Source organism: Buteo buteo, chromosome 3, assembly GCF_964188355.1.
Source record: "Buteo buteo chromosome 3, bButBut1.hap1.1, whole genome shotgun sequence".
Classification (NCBI taxonomy): domain Eukaryota; kingdom Metazoa; phylum Chordata; class Aves; order Accipitriformes; family Accipitridae; genus Buteo; species Buteo buteo.
In genome coordinates, this window is record NC_134173.1 from 56934279 (window position 1) to 56947441 (window position 13163).

At 37.8% G+C, this 13163-nt stretch overlaps 1 protein-coding gene across 41 annotated transcripts in view; it reads left to right on the forward strand.

Annotated features, from left to right (window-relative positions):
* The window catches only part of RIMS2 (regulating synaptic membrane exocytosis 2), a 489382-nt gene that overhangs the window by 423457 nt on the left and 52762 nt on the right, over positions 1-13163 (forward strand). For 19 of the 41 annotated variants that reach the window (XM_075023763.1, XM_075023767.1, XM_075023751.1 and 16 more), the window contains one exon: positions 10807-11048. The exons of the other annotated variants lie outside the window; for them this stretch is intronic. In XM_075023763.1, the coding sequence (XP_074879864.1) occupies positions 10807-11048 (242 nt within the window). The remainder of the gene's footprint in view (positions 1-10806; positions 11049-13163) is intronic. 41 annotated transcript variants of the gene reach the window in all.

Consider the following 13163-nt stretch of genomic DNA (forward strand, 5'->3'; position numbering starts at 1 on the left):
TCTTACTATTGCATACTTAATACCTATGGTAAGATGATGCCCCAGTGGTTTGCCGTTGCCTGTCTATCTGATTTTAATGTTATTTGACCAAGCATCCGAACATTTTGGTTCAGTACTATCACTGTACCTGCATGGTGTTCATACTCATCTTAGTCTATAAAGTCCATAAGGTGCTACCTAAACAAGGTGGGAGATGGGTCATCAGGTGGCCCCTAGTAGGAAATAAGCCTATATATTTCCCTACAAGTACCACTGGGAGCCCAGCACTTCCCAGATCGTAGCGATAACATGAGCATGATTCCTATGGAGGCCCAAGGTAAACAAGAGGAGCCTTTGCATCAAAGGTGCATGGTGTACAAAGTGTACATTGCTTCAGCAGGGAGTTCTGGTCATAGATGTGTCCTCTCCAGGTCAGAAGAACAAAATTTGCAGACTTGTGTTCAGAAAGATGTAAGCCACGTTTCCTCACATTTTCTTTTATGATGGTCTTAAGTTTTCTGTATGCTTTTCTAATTTCCCCCAGAGGCCCAAAGTGACTCAAAGTCATTTTGTCAAAGTGACAGAAGTCAGACAAGGCAAGATCATGATGTCCCAGATAATGTCTCTTTGGTTGAGGTAATTATGGCTTCAGATCTCTTGCTCGTGTCCATTTAGCTCTTAGTCCCAGAAGATCAATTCAAGAGATGCTATGGGTTTGTGAGATGTTAGCAGTGCCTATTCTGACCCTGATTTTTTGGAGTCCTCAGGCAACCTGAATTTACAAGGAATGAAGGAAACGTCAGAGTTGCTTTAATTCTTTAGAAGCCCGCTGTCACACGCATGCACATAAGCAGTACAACAAGCATGAGCATATCCACATTGCACAGTACTAATCAAAGCAATCCAGTCTTTCATGAGTGAAGTATACATGCAGCTATAGTGAAATCCATACTGACTACAGCAATTTATTTTAAAAAAAGCCTTTTCAGGACATCTGGCTCTTTCCTGTGTATTATGTTATTTTCCCCTTAATGTCATCTCAGTAGTGCATCCAGTTCCTGCATGTCTATCTTCCAGAGTTTTCTAGCTGTCAATGTGTTTTCTAAATAAGAAAATCTTCCTTATAGCTAGTTTCAGTTTAGCAAGTAAAGATGATAAATCGTGATTCCTCTTACCCTGAGGCAATACATGATCACTTTTACCTCTATATATTTTTAAGCATTTCTGCCTTCAAGTCTGAAATTTTTCTCACTTTCCTGACTTGATTTTACATTATTTCTCTGGTGGTTTTAGGTTTTGACACCTAGTGGATTTAAAGTCTGGTTTATCAATTCACTGCTTGCTTTTCATTTCGTAGAGCTCTTTTCAGGCCTTCAAGGAACAAATCTGGGCAGCACTAAGCAAGCTTGCAGTATAGCTTGTGACTTAGTCAGCTGTGTTAATATAGAAAACAGAATGGCCCCTCTCTTCCATCTCTGTTGGAAGACTGTAATTCAGCAGTATGTTTGAATAAGCACATAACATTTAACTTTCAGATTACGTACATGCAAGGTATATTTCTGTAAGAGACACCCTCAGTTAAATCAGGTTGCTTACTGTCAGTTTTAATTTGGCAAGCTTGTGGTTAATCTGCTTTTACAAATGCAGCTGCTTCTTTGCCAGGCTGGGTTAAAGAAGATGCTTTCTAAACTCAAAGATTTTGGATGTTATTCAAAACAGACTCTGTCTTTGTTTGGAATGTACTTACTGTATTTCCCAGCCTTCAGAGCTCATATGGACTGCGTGTATTTACAAATTAATATGACAGCTGACTAATGCAAGACTTTTGGACCTCAGCTAGGGTTTTTTGCTAGCCTTCTTTTGCATTCACACATAGGAAATGGCTGGTTTACTTCACTGCATCAAAGGAAGGGATTTCAGTGAGGATTCACTACTGTTAGCAGAGTAATAAAGCTTTTCTGTAACTTTGTAAAGGAAAACTTGAAAGTTTATCAACAGTAGATGAATATGAATACAATAATTTTCATTACAACATTAAATTTTAAAGTTGCTATAAATTAAAAAATTGTTGTAAATTGTATTTTTATACAAAAAATGGCCAATTATTCTCTCAGAGACTGTGAGAACTTTTATCAAAAATCTCTGAATCTCTGTGAAGGATTCAACTGCTAGTGTTTGGAAACGGTTATCTGTTACAGTGTTTTTTCTGCACCATGCATTTGTTGTGACAATGCTTGGTAAGTACCCCAATGGCCTATCCCCAAACGGTTTTGAGATTTGTTCCTATTTAAAAAAAACATGCTAGGCGTGATATGGAAAAAGCTATACATCTTTTAATTTATAATAATAAAGCAGTGTTCAGAGCTTGATATCTAGCAGAGTGGGGAAGATGAGGTTGAAATCAATCTATGTGCTGTAACAGGTGAGGTATTTCTGATTTGTAATGAGAGACCTTTGAAACAGATACTTCATATAAAAATATTGTTACTTTTATTTTGAGATGTGCACACAAGTTTTCTTTGAAAAGTAATATACATAACAAAATACTTTATAATCATTGCTTTATTGTTTCTCACCAACTTTCCTGTTAAAATTTCAATAAAATAAACCTAATAATTAAGTCAGTCCAGTAGCTATTAGAGATTTATATCACAAATGAGTTAATAGGATAATTTTTGACCAAGTGAATCTCAGGAGACTAAGTCATTATAATTTTGAACCTGCAGTCTCTCTCTTTGATGTGAATTGGCAGATGAGTACGTGCACTGGCCGGAAGCATTGTTCCCATGGAAATGTTATTTCCTACATCACAGCTGTCCCCATAATGCTGTTTTTGTTAAATTTCTTCAGCAAATTAATGAAATGAGAGCCTCTCCAATTGAGTTAAGAGGTCTATTAAGAATGGCATTAAAATTCCTCTCCTGCTTGTAAAAAGCTGTAAACAAAGCCGTTAGTGGGTCTTCCAGTCTCAGAAGAGACATGTATTAGAAACTATTACAACAATTGAAAAATTGTTAAAATCCTTTCCCTAGAACATCACAGCACACAGCTGTACTCCACACTTGGCAAAGTGGATTTTTACTATTGCAGGTGCTTTATTTTCGTTAGGGATCATTACCAGAGAACTAAGCTAAATGACAAGGAAGTGGTAATATTGACTTTGCATTGGGAGAAAAAGAAACCTGCAAGATCCACCAAATGACTTAAGTGTAAATCTGATTCTCCAATACATACACTTTTGACAGAGCAGCAAGATCATGTGTTTTAATTTCCAATTCTGCTGTAAAGACAACTGCAAAAATACAAAAAAAACCCTTCCAAAATCCCACTAACAATATACAGTACAATGGATAGTATTGATATATTCTCCTTCACATTTAAAAATATTAGTAGTATTGCAGATTGGAAAAATGCCTGTGCTTCATAATACTGGTTTTAGTAAAGTGTATTTGTTAGTAAATGAAAAAAAAAAATCAATATTTTCATAATAGTTTTAGTCTATCACTCTTACTTAGAAACAGATAGAGTAGCAATTTTATTTATTCTTTGTAGGATAAGTGATGTTCTTTGTAATTTGTTAGTGATTACGGAGTCACTGAGTGTAAGGATTCTGTACTGCTCCCTGTGCTGCTTTCTGCCACAGCCTGTTACACTTCAGGGCCAGGGCCTGATTTAAAAGTCAGTTTTACATAGCTTTAGCAGTACTTTACTCCTGCAGAACTCCTGCTGATGTGATGTCAACTTACCAGGTTAGTGAAGAGGGAAGAGGAAGCTTTTCTACATCTACCAACACAAAACATCTGTCTTGCCGGTATGTTAGTGAGGAAGATGATGGAAGGAAGAGCAGGGAGAAGAGACAGGAGAAACTGCCGTATAACAGTTATGGATTATGGGAAATGACTGTTCAGTTCAGTGAGTCACTAGCTAAGCTATAGGTGTGGGGTTCCTGGCACTGGGACTTATTTTGAGCTGGCAGATGGATTGTGATATTATTTAACAAATGAGATACAGGGAAAGAGAGGTGTTCACCTTACAAGAGTCTAATTATAATTTTGACAAGTCAAGGAAAGAAGAATGAGATGGTGGCAGAGGATGTCTGAAAGGATATGATCTGTGTTTTTTGAGTGACCGTGGTGTTCTAGGATTTGGGTTTGGCCCTGTTTGTCTTTTGTATTTCTTGTCTATGGAGAAAGACTAAGTCAGTGTATTTTCCTAGCTTAGCCTTTCTCATTGCTGCCAGTTGGATTGCTTAATGTACAGAAAGAATGGGCGGTACTGCCCTGCACAACAGCATAGGATGCCTGCAAAAATCTTAATGAGGTTCTTTAACCTGCGGGACTTCATAATTACTTTTTATAGCCGTAACAGCTTTCAGAGGAGTCATTGTCTTCAGTTGCTCCATCCCCATTCTGGTTGGTTTGTCACATATTGTAAATCTCAAAAGGCAACAATAAAGCATAAGGACTCCCAGGTGTCAGTGGATTTTTTTAGTTTGTGTTTTGTTTCGTTTTTCTGGCCTAAACAAAAGGTTCCTGAGGAAATTTGGCACTTACCATACTAATCAGCCAGTTGCTATAAAGTTTCTGTTTCTGTCGGCAAGAATCTGACCAACTAGTGAGATGCTTTCCAACTCTGCAACTGATTCAAAAGCTGCAGCCAAAGACTGCAGGTTTTTAACTATGGCAACAGGATGAGACTTTCCATTTGGTACATATGAAAAATGAGGATTCGGCGTGTCTGCCACTGCTTCATGGAAAATATAAAAGCAGCCAACATTATTATCAATCTAAAATTAGTATTTTCTTGTAAGATTATTAAATATTTTTAAAGCAGTAATAAGTCAGAAATTGGGAGAGGTTGGATGAAGTTTCTGATGTGGTTTTTTTTACTTCTTCACATTCAAAAATGTTGATTAAACCAAGTTTTTATCTGGAACCTGTTTATCTAGGATCTGAAGCATTTGCCCACAGTGCAGTCCATCTTACCTGGTAGAAGAGTTACCAGCTATACTGTTGTCTATAAAGTGGCTTCAATCAGTTTCTCTGCCTTGAGGGCAGGATCCTTTTGTACTGTGAAATCTTCCCTCTCCTTAACCCAAACCTCACAAACAGTTGCTTTCCTTCTTGGTCAGATATCAAGGAAATGGTATGTCTAAAGCTGGAGATGTCAAGACTAAAGCAAAGATCTTCTTATGAGACCTGCTTCTCTCCCTCCCTTCTAGGAAGATTTCCTTAGGTGCTTTATGGTGTTCCCTTCTGGCTATGCATCAACTCCAGAAGGGATCGTTTCCCAAGTAGCCAGTCCTAGGATTTTGGGAGAGTTTCTCTGCCAATGTTTTCTAATCTTTCTGTAATTCAGCACAGATATTGACAAACTGGGGAGAAAAACGAGATAGTTTCTGATTATCTGCTATAGTAGGAGTCTGGAAAACCTTGACAGCAACTTTGATTCCAGAGAATAATTGCACTCCCTGTTTTGAAAACAAGTGGGGCTCTGCAAAGAAATCTTGTAGATTAATGCCTTTAAGAAATCTGGAAATATAACATTGCATTTTCCAGAAGGCTATGTATGAATAGCAGGTTTGTACTTGCTTACTGTTTTTCTTTAAAAGCACTCAGAGAAAGCTTATGGGCTAGAATTGGCCTGTTGAATATCAGAATTTGAAAGCAATCTGAGATTTGTAGTATCATCAAGGAATTTAAGGCTATGTCTATACCAGTAAGCTAGACAGGGCTGGGACATAGTCTTGATCATCCATATCATTTAAACAGTTTGTGTCCTCCTTGGCATAGCTTTGTGCTGGACACACTGATAAGGTGCCCCTGATTCAGCCCACGCACAATTCAGGAGATAGCACGGGTTGGGATCTGTTTCCTCTAGGCAGCATGCCTGAGAAAAACCTGTTTTGGGAAGAATGTAAGCTAGCTGTCCATATGCAAGCTGTCAAGGTCAGAGAACAGGCCTGAGCCATTTTATTAACTACTGTAGGTATGGCACATGGGTCTTCAGTGACAATAAGGACCATATTAAATTTCCTGTCATAGGTGTCTGTCAGTCTGACTCCCCTCAGTTGGCCAGTATGGTATATTTTTAAGAATACTATCTGGTGCTTAGGGTTGCCATACTCCACCATTGGCTTTAAAGTACATATGTATACAGATGCCTTGCTCTAATTTCTTTTCTAATGTCTTATTTTTCTCGTTTGTTTTGAAGAACTTTCTGCTTTAGCTTTGGAAACATATTCCTCTAAAATTTATCCAAAGTGTAGGTGGCCACAAACAGTTAAGAAAATGTACTGTAAAGTACATAGGAAGCTGACATGCCCAGCTTGATCCTGACTATCTGGAATAATTATCACTTGGGAAAATATAAATATGCTTAATACCTGTTTTGAGTTTGCTTTAAGTAGACTGTTTTAATCGCTGATCAGATTTCAGAGTTTGTTTTACACTCAGCTTATTAGTCATTTAACTTGCTTAAGTATTCCCTCTGCTTGTTTGTGAAGAGATTACAGAGGAATACTGTATGTTAGTAAGGCTGTATAAAGATACTTCTCCTGACTGAGAAAAACTAGAAAAGACAGTGATTGAAGTTGAAGGTAAAGTAGAGAAATCTTTCTTTTTTCTCTGGAAAATGGAAGCATCCGACTAGAGTTTCTAGCCTACTTACACAGACAGAGACCTGTCTGCAGTTCTCTTGAGGAAGTTTCCTGAATTTCAAGGTAATGCAGGAAGGAACGTTCCTGTGTGAGCTTTGCCCATCACCTTGCTCTTGTTGACTAGTTGGTCGCCATAAGCCAAAGCCACTGCCCTGGCTGTCACCTTCACTCTACTCTGCTGTAGGCTGTGGGCTGCCATGCAGCTGGGGTTGTGTGATGATTTTTTTCTTGGTTTGATTCTAATAAAGGGTGATTATTATGCCATTATGCACATGTGATTGGGACGAGCATAGTTAATTCTTTTATCTAATTTGTTGGGTTTTTTTTCCTCATCTGGCTGCATATTCTTTTTGCAGAGGATATTTTTAAGATTAATAGCTTATAAGGCACCTTGAGAACCCTGTTTTTAGTACATATCTATTCCTTAACTCATATAATCTCATAAATTACTTTTATTTCATGCCAATTTTAAAATATTGTTGTACATATTTAACTGGATGTGTGAGTGTATGATTAAGTTTGTGTATATGTACATGTAAAGAAAACTTCATGTATAAGTAATTTCTGTTTCCTGTTAAGATAATAGGTTGTAGGATTTACTCTCTTAATTTACTCTCTCCATCTTGTATTTCTCTTACCTCAGAAAGGAGCTAATCCTGACACACAACACCCTATTTTTCTGGGAATAATCTATTTCTGGCACTATCAGAAGACAGTCTGGGTAGACAGATAGCTTCACTGGTGAGGTTACCAAGCATCTACCAAGAAAAATTAGTGAGTTAGGGTTTGGATGGCCAGAAAGGGTTCAGAGTGCTGATGAAGCACTTGGCTTGCTCATGACCACTGCAGATTTACTGTGAGGTACTATAAGCCACTCAGAACTCTCCTGGTACTTATTTCTCAAAGCTTTTTTTGGTGAGAGAAGAATTGAGAAAAAACAAAGCTGTGATGGCTTTCTCCAGGAGCTGTTTGCTAGTTGGAAGCATAGCAAAGATGTCTTGTCTGCTGCTTTTACAGAGGGAAAAAAACCCAACAGCAATCCTTTAATTAAAGCAAATGTTTTTAGAACTCTACTGAAAAAAACAAAAAAGGTTTTGTGAATGAACTTTCAATATTAGCCATTTGTAATAGTATGTGGTATATCCACACAAATCTAGATCTAAGTCCCCTTTTCTTTACTTGAATTATCTTTCCTACATTTCTCAGTTGGTCAAAAGAACGTGGTTGAATGAAGTCTACCTCATTGTTGGCAGGTGTACACAGCAAAGCTTCATTTCATGCTACAGAAGCCTTTAGACAGCAGCCAAGGAGCAAATTTTTGTAATGCATAGTGCTTTCATAGTTAACTGCCTAGTGAAATTATAGCAACTTTGTTTGCATGCCAAGCTTTTTAAGCACATAGATTTCTTTAATAAGGGTAATTATTGTAATCCATTGCACTTAAATAGAATTATACATCTTGGGAAATGACACATGAAGCACCTCAAAGGCACATTAGATTCAGGAAATGGGAACTTTCTCCTCAGTGTAAGTTTTATGAGAAAATAGAATATTTCTGTTTTCACTGCTATGACTTAAGACCTTTCCTAAATGTTAATATCACTTATAAAGCAATGCCATAAGTATTATTTCCTATTAGTAAATATGACAGGAACCCACTGATTTTCTGGATATCATTCCTGAAAAATGGATCATTGGAATAGGTTGTTCTTCAAGCAGTAAAAATGTTACTGCCCCTATCAGTCTGTGCTGTGTGAACGATCTCCCACATGAAATAACAGAGATTCAGTAATGACTCATACTACAGTCTTTCCTCAAAAGGGCATTCATAAGATCTCTCTCCAGGGATCTGTTTTCAAAACAATTTTAGAAACTAAATAGCTCTAGTTTTCTACTCCTGTGTCAGATTTGAACTGATTTTTTAAACCATTGAAAAGAGAGAGACTGGACAGACAACACAGTCACTTTAATCATATTTCCTTAGAAAACCTGGGTTTAAAACAGCATTACTGGATAAGGGGCTCTAATTTGCTGATTCCCAGAAAGAATTTTGCATAAGATAAAGTTGAAGATACTAGCTCTTCCCAACACTGTTCTTCTTAGATCTCTCTAGTATTTCTTATATGCAAAACAGTGTTGAAACTGAGAACTAGTTTCTGTGGCATCTCCTTTCTGTAAAACAATCCCTAAAGGTGTTTGAAAGAAATTATGGCATGTGATGTTATCATCTGACACATAAGTTATCATAGTGCTAAAAAGCCCAAGAAATACAGATCCACTTTTTTTTTTCTTCCCTGCCTTCCTCTTTACCCACAACCTATCCCACTCTTTGCTTAGTGTTAAATGTACCAATATAAGTCAGTGTGTACTAATGTATAACAACAAAGGGAGTTAAAAAAGAATAAGAAAAAAATTTTCAGGTTCTCTCTTTTGTTATTTTCTGTCCCGGCAAGGCCACTACTGTGCTCTCTCAACATTGTTTTGTGCCTCTCCATCTCTTGATCCAAACTCTCATTCATATTGTTCCTTATAACTTCCTTCAGAAAAACACACCCAATATTTTTTCGATTTAATGGCAGAGGTCCACTTCTTCTATAAAATAGCTCTTATGTTTTCCTCTGTGTTGTGGCTTAACTCCAAGTGTTTTCTGCCTTCATGCACATGCAGCTGTCACCTAAAGAGCAAAGCACGTTATGGGTACCTCTCAAATATCTTAAATAGTTTGAGCATTGTTCCGAACCTGATGCTTCATCCTATTTCCCCTTGAGTGAGTGGGAAGGGACCCAGTGATCCCTTTGCTTTTGAGGGCACTGCATTAACTCCATAGATAAGTTTTGTGTGAGAGAACATGTATTATAAAGCCTTCATAAAGCAGCAATTCAACCTTCCTTTTTTGAAATAGATTCGGGCCATTATAGGTAAGGGGAAAGGAGTGTGGCCATACCCACTAAAATTTACTCTAGAGCCATTTGCTGAGTGGTAAAGCTCTAAGAATAGCCTTGTCATGTTTTTGAAAATCTGTTTAAAAAGCAAAAATATTCTTTGTTAGTCTATATACTGGTGATTTAACACAAAAATAATTTCCCCTGGTTTCCAGAAATATTGCACTGTTTTGTGATTGTCTAACACAAAGTGGGGACTTTTTAGTAAGATGCACTGTACTGAACAGAATAATAAAGATCTAAGATCTGTGCAAGAACTACACTGAAATAGAAATAGTCTCTATGTATTCTCAGGCCCACATGTGCTCCAGAGTTTCCAGGTCTGGATGTTTGTCCAGACACCTATCAGTTAGATGTCAGGGCAAGATTTGGATAGGTACTGCTGTCATCAGTGTAGATTGTCATTTCTGTGCAAAGGAAAGGTCCCTTAGCCTGGACCACTGGGACATCAGGTCCCCCTGGGGGAGGTTGTGAAATGCTGCAGCAGATAATTTAGATGCAGCCATGGAGAGCATGCAGAAACAGTCTATAAATAAGTACAAAAGGTATATTAGAATTAAAATCCATTTATCAGTAGTGATGAGCTAATTCACACAGCAGCCAAGTGTTGTATGAAATACATATATCATATATGTATTTGTTGCTGAAGAGGGAGCAAAAACCCTGTGGCTGTTCATTACTATGGAATTTCATCAAAATCATAGGATGACTGAGCTAAACCAGATTACTGAAAACATCCTTGAAATGTCTGGATGTTTAGAAACCAAAGTTAGGCTTCAGACTGATATCCTTTCATTCCACTCAGTAATGAATCAAGTATCTGTTTCCCGGAGGAATATAGATTATTTGTGTGTATGTATGTGAGAAGAGGGGCAGAAAACTGATTGCAGAACTTAAATTTCCCTAGCAAAAAATGTATATATGGTATACTGATGTATTAATTCTTTTATATGCTTTTGCTGGTAATGTATTTTAAGACAATCAATAAATAAAAGCTTATTATTTAAAACAAAATTTTGATGAGTCAAGTATGTTCACAGGAGATCAAACAGGAAGCTAGAATTAAAATTGCTCCTTTTTACCTCTCAAAAACCAAACCCTACCTGTGTGAATTAGCTGCTTTTACCCTCTAGTCTCCCAAAACCTTCCATCTGAAACCTGTCCTTTTCTGTCTTCCCCTTTTTACTCTTCTTTGTCTGCGCTGTTTATCCATCCACTGGCTGACAGTGTCTTTACATCCAAAATGCAAAGCAGACAGATGGGCGCCTCAGGAAAGAACATGACTAAGAGCACCAGCATCAGCGGGGACATGTACACGCTGGAGAAGAACGATGGCAGCCAGTCGGACACAGCGGTGGGCACTGTTGGCGGTGGTGGCAAAAAGAGACGCTCCAGCATCGGGGCAAAGATGGTCGCCATCGTGGGTCTCTCGCGAAAAAGCCGTAGCACATCACAACTCAGCCAAACTGGTAGGAACTGGATTTTTTTCCCCCTCTCAAATTATCATTTAAATGTACATAATATGTATGTATTATGGTTTAACCATTTGGATATCCTGTTGAAGTTGCCTAATCAACAATATTCTACGGAATGAAGAAAAAGGTCAAACATCTTTTTTCTTTGGACATTTACTAAACTATTTTTTTTAGCAAAGTCCTTTTCAGGTTGGACTGAGGCTTTTATTTTCTTCTTGCTGGAACCTGCTCAATTCACTAATTCCTTGCTTCTCAGGAGCCAACATGAGCTGCTGCACTTCTGTTTGGGGGAAATCCTTACTGCAAGTTTGTGAAGGGTTGCTGAAATGATGCAAAATTCCTTTGCTTTTGTCACAGATAGTGTTTGCATATTTCAATGTGTTGGGTTTTTTCACATTTGAACATGCAGCCTTATTTTGAAACAAAACAATTTTCCTGAACAAAATTATATGTTATATTTTATTACTTTAGTACAATTGTTTTATTGCTTTTTAATTAATTTCTTTTCAGCCTACAAGCTTATTCACCATCAGTATAAATTTTCCTCATTTCTGTTTCTCAGTTAAAATTTGATACTGATATATTCTACCTAGGAAAAATGGAGAGTCTTTCTTCTTTGATGCCTAAAGCATTTAAAATCTTACACGCTTTTTTTCTATTCCTCCTATTTCAGGGAAAATCCATATAATGCACTCTGAAAAGCTCTCATTGTCAATTAAGGAAGCTGTATAGGATGAATGTATTTTACATGGAAAAAGACTATATTTGAATGATATATATATATATAAAAGTGCTTAAGCAATTTATAGTTATGCACATATATATTTATATTTTTCAAGGTGTATACATAAGATATATTGTATGTTCAGTATTTAGCAAAACTGTTGTAACATTGTCATGTGGTTCAGCTTAAGTTTATAGTGTTCATCTGTGTGTGGTCCCGTCTGAAGGTCTCCATTGTGCTAACCACCATTCAAACATTGATAAGAGATTTTTCAGTTCTCTGGAAGGCTTGCAGTTTATAACGTGAAACCAAAGTGATAAGAGTTTTAATGTACAAGTAAAGGGAGCAAAACAATGATTTGCAGTGTCAGAAATCATGATAAATTTTGTAAGTGAACTTTTGTAGGATGGGGACTTAAAGTACCTGGAAAGAGTAGAAGTTAAAAAGGGGAAAGTAAGGGTATGCAAGAGGGGTAACAGTGCAGAAGAAGGAGGAGCAGAGGAAGAAAGCAGGGAGCTTGAGCGTGTGTCTTATTGAATGCGATATGAGACAAGACAATGAAGAAGAGGGGAAAGAAAGTATACAGTGAAAGCTCTGAATATCATGCAGACACTGATGTAAACACATCAGTAGGCAAGTCTTTGCAGCAGTCTCCTGTTTTACCAACTCACTTGCGGGTTATGGAAATGGCAGTTTCATATGTGTTTCTATTTTCTCTGAGTTCAAATGAACGCAAGGCAAAAGATGAAGTCATGTTTGTACAGATCTGGGAAGTGTCTGGTTGGGCAAGAAAAAAACTGGGCCACTTGTTCACCTCGAAATCTAAATTTTACTCATGTGATAGTACACAGGTATGTAACTGTACTGATATATTTGGATATCAAGTCAAATACAATGCACTACATTACTAGTTCTGGTCTAATCTGGTCTCTCTTATCGTAAGAGATATTAAAGGAAGGATGTCAGCTCTTTGTATGCTGTTCAAGTATGTCTCATCACTAGAGAGAATCTGTATTGTGTGCCTTGCCTAGATTTGATTTAAATACCATGCTGTCTCAGTTATTTGGGACTTTTAATCTGAAGTTTTCTCTCTGTGACAACCAATCAGTTGCCCAACAGCTGATTAGCTGCTCAAGCCAGGGACAAATGTGAAATGTAACTCTCAAAAGTACTCAAGGCCTTTTGGCCCATTGACAGTGAACGGGGTGTTCTGAAAAGCTCTTGAATCAGGAGCTGTATTTCAGCGTTGTTAGAAGCACAGCAGAAAGCAAGGGAGCCTGCACGGCGCTGGCCGGCAGCCCTTCTCCCTTGGCCGCTCCCCGGGAGAGGTCCGTGCTTGGTGCTGGCCCGTGCCTGGCCCCAGCAGGAGCAGCCAGCGCTCCTCC